This window comes from Squalius cephalus (genome assembly GCF_949319135.1).
Source record: "Squalius cephalus genome assembly, chromosome: 22".
In the NCBI taxonomy this organism is placed as follows: Eukaryota; Metazoa; Chordata; class Actinopteri; order Cypriniformes; family Leuciscidae; genus Squalius; species Squalius cephalus.
The window spans coordinates 507,501-516,510 of NC_137143.1; the positions used below are offsets into that span (position 1 = coordinate 507,501).

A 9,010-nucleotide genomic window follows, 5' to 3' on the forward strand; every position below is an offset into this window, starting at 1 on the left:
TTTCATTATAGTTTCCTTCATATTTTGAATGAGCTTTATATAGTTTTCTTGTTAATTTTAGTTTAATTTTTACTCATTTATTTTTTTCATTATTTTTAGGTTTAATTTATTTTTATTTCAATTTTAGTTTATTTCCAGCTAATCATTTTAGTGCCTCAACTTGAACATATTTCAGCTTATGGCAGAGGCAACATTTCTCATTTTCATTTGAACTTTTCAACAACAAAAAAAAAAAAAAAAATTTTATTTCAGCTTTATTTAAATTAACAGAAGTGTTTTAGTTAATGATAATAACCCTGGTATACAGACCCAATTTGTACTGTGAAAAAATCCTATTAATAATGTCAAAATATTATATGGAGGAAAATATTGAGTGTTTATATGAACTCACTGTAGTTAGATGCATTTAATCACTCTTTCTTATTTTTGCCCTTTGTCCACTGAAGCACACTGGACATCAGTCATCTCCGGAGTCCAGTACCGTTTTATTTCTTCCATAAAAAGCTAATTATTTCCCAAACGAGTGTCGAGTCGTCCCCCAGCATCCTCTGCTTCAGTGTCGAGTCGTCCCCCAGCATCCTCTGCTTCAGTGTCGAGTCGTCCCCCAGCATCCTCTGCTTCAGTGTCAGCACACTCTCCTCAGGATGAAACCTCGTGTCATCACACCTGACGCTCTCCTCTGTATAACTAGTATGACCTGTACAGTTGCTGTGGCGTCAGTGAGTCTCCACGACCTGGAGGAGATGAAGCGACTCTAGCGGTTCTGGAGAGATGCGATCTCTGTTTCCTGGCCTCGTTCAGTCCGCCGGCGACCGGCGCTGTGTGTCGCTAGTCTCGGTTCTGCGAGTAGTGCTGTGGCTCTGATGTGATTGGTAGACTCCACGTCTGGCCAGATCTATACAAAACACCATCACAAGTGACATATACAACGACATCATTTAATGTGACTAGGAATTAGGCTCAGAATAATTAAGAGCAGCAGTGTGCTGAGTTACCACAGCAGTGCTCAGTGCATTACATCATTCACTAGATTAAAGGAGAACAATTTTAACATTGAGCTCATTTTTTTGTACATTTGGAGTGCTGTCAATACAGAGAACAACGACAGAAATCAGTGTTGCCTACACCGAGTTATCCTCTTTTTAAAATGTGCACCCTGTTGACTTCAATGGGGCAAGTTTTAAACCTGCTTTTAGCCTCTTAACATCCTTGATGTGTCATTACAAGTGCACAGGTCATGTGAGTGATTCCTTCTGAGTGAACACGAGTGAATCTGACTGCAGTAGATGTGAAAGATATGAATAAAAGTGATGTTATTTCAGCCAGCGCACATACCTGTATTTACATCCTGTTTTCGGTTGAAGCCCACAGTAATCGATTGTCGAGTTCACGCGCATTGGTTTAGTACCTATGATCATGCGCGTGAACTCGACAATCAATTACTGTGGGCTTCAACCGAAAACAGGATGTAAACACAGGTATGTGCGCTGGCTGAAATAACATCACTTTTATTCATATCTTTCACATCTACTGCAGTCAGATTCACCCGTGTTCACTCTGAAGGAATCACTCACATGACCTGTGCACTTGTAATGACACTTAAAGGATGTTAAGAGGCTAACAGGGATGTTATAGCGAATACTAACCCAACCCTAAACCTACCCATCACACACACACACACACACCGCTTCGCTAACCCTAACCCATCCTGATCAGCCTGTCGGGGGGGTGTTCGCTCTACATCATCCCTTACCTTTACAGTCGAATCATATAAAGCAGTGAAATCGCCTCGAACTCTTCTAGCCTGCACTCGAGACGGTGGCGTGAGCTCCACTGAAACTCTTCTTTCCTATTGGTTGTCGCTCGTGAAAATCGCTTCTCATTTGCATAAAGTTGAAATTTCTGAACTTTTGTCGCGTGTCTCGTGTCGCTTGAGATGGGTAGGTTTAGGGTCGTGAGTGTGTGTGTGTGTGTGTGTGTGTGTGTGTGTGTGAGAGATTGTGATGGGTAGGTTTAGAGTCGGGTTAGTGTGTGTGTGTGTGTGTGTGTGTGTGTGTGTGTGTGTGTGTGTGTGTGTGTGTGATGGGTAGGTTTAGGGCTGGGTTAGTGAGTGTGTGTGTGAGATGGGTAGGTTTAGGGTCGTGTGTGTGTGTGTGTGTGTGTGTGTGTGTGTGTGTGTGTGTGTGTGTGTGTGTGTGTGTGTGTGTGTGTGTGTGTGTGTGTGTGTGTGTGTGTGTGTGTGTGTGTGTGTGATGGGTAGGTTTAGGGCCGGGTTAGTGAGTGTGTGTGTGAGATGGGTAGGTTTAGGGTCGTGTGTGTGTGTGTGTGAGAGATTGTGATGGGTAGGTTTAGGGTCGGGTTAGTGTGTGTGTGTGTGTGTGTGTGTGTGATGGGTAGGTTTAGGGCCGGGTTAGTGAGTGTGTGTGTGAGATGGGTAGGTTTAGGGTCGTGTGTGTGTGTGTGTGTGTGTGTGATTCAGTTGGGCTTGTCTGCCACTCACGGCTCACCTCTTTGTTCTTCTGTTCCTCAGATGAAGCTCGTTCCAAAAAGTGTGGGATCTTGGTGCACTGCCTGGCGGGCATCAGCCGCTCGGTCACGGTCACGGTGGCGTATCTCATGCAGAAGCTCAACCTGTCGCTCAACGACGCCTACGACTTCGTCAAGCGCAAGAAGTCCAACATCTCGCCCAACTTCAACTTCATGGGGCAGCTCCTGGACTTCGAGAGGACGCTGGGCCTCAACAGCCCGTGTGACAACCGATCGACCAATGACCAGCTGTTCTTCACCACGCCGACCAATCACAACCTGTTCCAGCTGGACCCGCTGGAGTCCACATGAGCCGGCGGGGACAGTGGGTCGGTGCGGGAGCCACTCGACGGATGAATCTGCCACTCGACGAGTGTTTCTGCCACTCGACGGATGATTATCTCCGGTGTCGGGGAGTTTAGAGCCGAGGTTCGGCACACGGGCCCTAGAGGCCCTCAGCTCCGGTGGATCTCAGTGCAGCTTTTCTTGCCTTTATGGAACAGACTGTTCTTTTATTGTCCCGGTTTGATACCCGAGCAGAACCTCAGCGCTTCTCTCACACAGAATGAAGTGCAAGTGCTCGGCCCTCTGGTCTCCAAGGCTGTCGACCTACCGACTGGGATTTGTGTTTTCCGACCGGAGGGGAATGTATTGGTGATGTTTCTCCAAGCTCAGACCGAAGGGGCATCAGAGGTGCACAATACATTCAGTTTCTATATCTTTGTATATTTCCTCGCAGACGTTGTTCAAAGTCGTGACAGAACCAACACAAACAGACATTGTGAGTCGACATCCCCCTCTTTATTTTCTCTCGCTCTATGTTTGCAATGACCTAATGCGTTTTGCACAGTGGTGAAGCCTTTCACTTCTTGGCACTTAAAAGCGGTACTCCAACACACACACACACACACACACACACACACACACACACACATTGAGCGTTCCTGCCAGTCCTAGGCTGCGACGAGGACGACACACACTTAAAGCTCATTGTTCATTAACCCGCACACCACAGATTGGCGTTTGTGTGTGAGACGCGAGTCTACGAGGCTCTTCACCGTCTGGCCTTGGTGACTCTCATTACAGTATGAATTTATTGTATTAATTTGTGAAGTATGTATTCACTCGATGTATTTGGGCATGCGATCCTCTCGAGGTGCCGAATGTTGAGGACTGTGTTTAGAGCTACTCTTGAACGGTGTGTAGCGAAGGCGTTTCTGAGCGCAGGAACGAGCGAACGAACACGAGTGCTCGAGTTAACAGGGTTGCTTTAAGCTGGCCTTATATAACCTTTTTAATTCTTTCCTACTCTGACTGTTCAATACTCTTTGTATCTCACTTTAGAAATCGTTGTATTAAAAAGTTCATTTTTAAAGAAACCAATATGTAGTAGTAATAATAGACGACTAAAGGTCTTTAACGGGTCGGTCGAGGTTATGTTTGTTACTCTGCAATATTACTCAACAGCCCTTTGCAGTATTTTCTAGAAGAAATGGCCTGGGGTTTTTGACTCTTCTACTTTTGATACTAGCGATCCACAGAGAATAGCTTCGTTAGCTTGAAACGAGCAGCGTTTGGCCCGGGGTTTCACAGGAAGTGACATCACACACTGGCCACTGGGTGCGCGTTTCATCCGATTCCATTTACCCCAGAATATACATGTGCTATTTACTGACTCCTGTGGCCTTCTCATATATCTCAATATATATATATATATATATATAGTATTAATCGTGTGCAGATATGCAACAGTCGTCCCGTTAATATATCATGGACGACTCTTTCTCATGCTTGAAACTCTTCTGAAACCCAGTCTCAATAACGGCTCCGGTGCCTCGGGTCTGAAACCTGCTTCTCTATCTCCGTGTAAATCTTGATTTCAAGCTGCTTCTGTGGAGGAACGTTTGCATCGAGAGGAACGGCTCGGGTCTGCGTGTTGCCAGAACAGCGGAGCGAGGCTTCCCGTGAACGTGTACCGTCGCTATACTCCGCGGTTCTGTCGGAGAGGAAGAGAACGACAGATGAGCGAATAAGGAAATGTGTATCTTACCTCACCGAGGAATTTTTCAGGGATTTTTATTTGACAATGCGTCGGCACCGTGTCACAGCTTCAGATGTCAAAGAGCTGTTTTGTATGTGCTGTAAACATTTTTTTAAAAGATACAATCTATATATGTGTATAAGACTGGGCTTGGTAACCGGGCAGTTCAATTTTCTGGTTTATGAAGGATATAAAATTGTCCGTATGTATTGTATAGTATATGAAAACCAATACAAGACTTGTTTGTACTGCAAATAAATATTGAATTATTTTTTGGTTATTCAGGCTGGTTTGGTGTATTCATTCGATCCTTCCCATAAAACCCTTATAAAACAGCGAGTAGAGGAGAGCGGGCCACAAGCTGTGTGTAAACCTACTCAGGGTTCAGAGTGTTTATTAATCTCCCACATGTCTAGTACAGTTATGTGGTTTTGTTTCATTAATACAGTGTTTACTTTTTCCTTGATTTGCCCTGAAAGAATGAAATGTGACAACATGCCCCATAGGTGGAGAACATTATAACATGACCATATGACAGATTAAAATGTTATCTGATCTAACCAAAAAATATACTAGACAAATTAAAATATTTTCTCAGTAAAAGACAATTATGAACTTTTCATATAAAATAAAATGTTTTATTAATTTTTGAGTTTGACAAAAAACACACCGGGGGAAACAGCTATACAGCGTAGTTCAAAACAATAATTAATCATTTTTGAACATTGACTCTCTTTATTCACCTTTTTCTCATGGTTTCTCAATAGAATTTATTAAAATGTAGAATAGAATACACATAGTGTGACAACATGCCCCGCCTGCACTAAGCTGGACCCGGCTGTTAGATCAGCATTAACACACACTATCTCAACTGTTATATAAGATCACAATATCAGATTGGTCTCATTTTAAATAAACAAAAAACAGATGATAAATTAACTTCACTTTTACTTTTGCCATGGTCAAATAAATGTTCAGTGAAAGGTTTCTGAATTTTGGGCATTTGTTTCTGTCTCTATAGTGTCGATCTCCTGTAGATGCTGGTCTGGTTCTTCACTTCCTCCTCTCACACCTGAGGTTCATGATCACACCACATCCGGTTACTGAAACGACCACCGCTCGCTTCCTCTTCATAGCCCGGGTCATGTTTATTCATACAGCGCTGTATGCCGTACAGATGTGGCTCTGCTTAACAAACAGGAGAAACATCATCAGTGTTGCCAAATTCTGCAACAGGGATTTCAGTTTTAATTACAACTACAGTAAAGAGAAGCTCTGCAGAACACGATTTATTCAGTGACCTCATTCGACAGCTTCAAGCACAGCTCAATCGATGATGATGATGTCATTGATGTCAGGCCACAGCACACGTCCTGTTTTTTTTTGTTTTTTTTAAAGTGCAAAATGTGACTTTTTTTAAAGGTTAGAGGTCACATGTCTGGCAGGTGTTGCGTGTGGTTCAATAAAGCCATCAAAAATGATTTCAGTTAAACCCTTTTTATTAAATTGGACTCTAATGTTTTATATTTTAGCAATATTGGTACTATCAGTGCGATATATTAGAGAAAACATGATGGATAAACCAGGTTGAATCGTTCCTCCTCAGAGTCAGTATTAAATACGCCTGGATATAATGTTTTTGGAGAAGATCGGGATCAGGGAACGGTGGGGGGGGAGTTTACTGTACGTCAAAAACACTTTAAAATGCGATAAACTGAATGTCCAAGTGAAGCTGGTTTGAGTGTGTTGGTGTGAATATCTCTCTTTCTGCTGAAATGTCATTTATTTTATGTATCGTAAACCTTCAGCAAAGTTGGATTTTTGTGACCATTTGAAACAACTTCTTAACCATAGTGATCTGAAAAAGAAAGAATTTTAATATTAATTGGAATGAAAGGAAGGAAACTTTTACACAACTGATAGAACAACCGACTAGAATAACCCCCCCGTTCTACAACTAGAATAGATCTATTGTTTATAAATAAACCTGAAAGAATTTTAAATCATTACATTTTTTGACAGGGCTGTGGATCATAATATTATTTTCTTTTCAAGAAATCGTACAAAATAACGCTTAATAATTATAATTTAAAACTACTTTTCATGATATAGTCCCTAAAAATCTAGGAATAGCTCTGAAAGAGATTGATTGAAGTGAAGTCATTTTAAGGACATAGAGAGAAGATGCGATTATTATTTGGGAAAAATTAAAGAAGTGTTGAGTTGTTCACTTGAAGGGGACGGTTAACAAAAAGAAAAGGGAATACTTTGCCCTGGGTTAACAATGAATGCAGGAAACTGAAGGATAGAGAACAGCTCCTCAGAAAATATCAAGCTAGATGAGTGAATCAACAAGGAGCAGGTGTGCACGAGGGGTTGCTATGGTAACAGGCACACACTGGGAAACTAGGTCAACGGAGGAAGTCAGGAAATAAACACAGGAACTGGGAACACATAAAACTCAACCAAAGCAGAACATAAACCTGACAGTATGTGTACTGGTCGGCGTACTGGTGTACTGACGGTAAGTTAACCACACATGCTGGTGCTGAAATATCATTTTATAGTCAAAACTGTTGTCATACGTAAAAGAGTTTGTTTCCTTTCGGAAATACAGGTTGAGTTTGCGAGCGCTCGAGGGATCAGTTCATCTTCAGTCTCTGTGTCCTCAGGGAAATAACACATTTTTATGGTTTTATTGTTGTGCTGATGAAACACAAATCTACATTATGCCACCGCTGCCTTTGCACTCGCAGATAAATGAAGTTGGGTCTTGTATTTATTTGTCTAATCTATACAGATCTCTCTGCGAGTCCAGTGAGAGACGAACACCTTCACACGCTTCATCCACAGCACACTAATAGACCAAAGGAAAGCAGTGCTAATCAAAGCTAAATGCATATATAAAACATGATTCATGTAGAGTGCAAAAATAACTACTCAACAAGACTTACTCTGGCAAACACTGTAGATCTGAAGCTGTGCAGCAAGAACACAGGGTTAATTAACCGTTTATGAGTCTCATTTACTCCTCATAAACCGAGACTCTGCTCCTGATAACCTCGAACTCTCTCGTTCCTCACATCTCTTCACGGCTCATCCCAACACTAGCAGAACACAGCGAGCGGGAGTTAGGCCAGATTCAGGATTCTGGAGCCTTTATTCTCTCTCTGAGTCACTGCGTGAGATCCAGCTTTATGTGGGATCTGATGCCGACACTAGAGATGGGATTCGTGATACTGAATTATTTGTCACTGGATTTGGATAAGAGTGTTAATGTGAGCATCAGGAAATGAATCATTCGGTTGTTGGCCAGATAACGTCTCTGATGAAGACTCCATGATGCTTTCAGTGGCTCATCAGAGTAGACATGGATATTACACAATGTGTGAAAACAAAGATAACTCGGTTAACAGATTTGCATACTGTACACACACATATACACTATATTGCCAAAGGTTTTGGGACGTCTGCATGTACATGCACGTGAACTTTAATGACACCCCATTCTTAATCCGTAGGGTTTAATTTGGAGTTGCTCCACCCTTTACAGCAATAACAGCTTCAGCTCTTCTGGGAAGGCTTTCCTCAAGGTTTAGGAGTGTGTTTATGGGAATGTTTGCCCATTCTTCTAGAAGCGCATTAGTGAGGTCCGGCTCTGATGTTGGAGGAGAAGCTCTCAGTCTCGCTCTAGTTCCTCCCAAAGCTGTTCTCTCGGGATGAGCTCAGGACTCCAGTTCCTCCACACCAGACTCCTCATCCGTGTGTTTATGGTCCTGCTCTGTGCACTGGAGCGCAGTCGTGCTGGAACAGGAACATCCCCAAACTCTTCCCACAAAGTTTGGAGCATGAAACTGTCTTACTGTGCGTTCACACCGGACGCGAATAGCGCGTCAAATTCGCGCCTGCCACGTCTAGTTATACGCTTGACCACTTTGTGTTAATTCGCGCGTCAAGAGCGAAATTGATGCGCGTAAAAACAAAAGTTTGAAGTGAAATTGATGCGCGTAAAAACAAAAGTTTGAAGTGAAATTTACGCGCGTCAGAGGCGAAATCCGGAGGCGAAAGTTTAGTTTTTTTGTTTTTTAGATGTTTATCGAGCATTAGCATTAGCATTATTCGAGAGATTCACAGCTCGTATATGCTCTGGGGAGCAGAAACAGCTGCGTAGGGGACATCGTCGCTGTACTCGGGTCCACCAAACCCTCCGGAGGGTTTCAGGAGTTTCACAATTTGCTCCAGGAGCTGGGTTTGGTGGACCTAACGGTGAGGACGCTGACGAGGACAGCGTAGGCCGTATAAGGCTCACCCTCGCCCGCACACACCTAATCTGTCATTTATTTTTGTTTTGATAATAAATGGAGCCAGCCTCCAAAAGTGAAACCTGTCTTGTTTTTTTGTTTTTTTTAGTTTTTATACACTAAATTGTGTTTGTTGTCTTTA

General features: G+C 42.7%; 1 protein-coding gene across 1 annotated transcript in view; it reads left to right on the forward strand.

Moving 5' to 3' along the window:
• The window catches only part of dusp7 (dual specificity phosphatase 7), a 12,378-nt gene extending 8,005 nt beyond the window's left edge, over positions 1-4,373 (forward strand). Inside the window, exon 3 of the mRNA XM_079858337.1 lies at positions 2,531-4,373. Within this exon, the coding sequence (XP_079714463.1) occupies positions 2,531-2,838 (308 nt within the window). The 3' untranslated portion in view covers positions 2,839-4,373. The remainder of the gene's footprint in view (positions 1-2,530) is intronic.
• Positions 4,374-9,010: the final 4,637 nt, after the last annotated feature.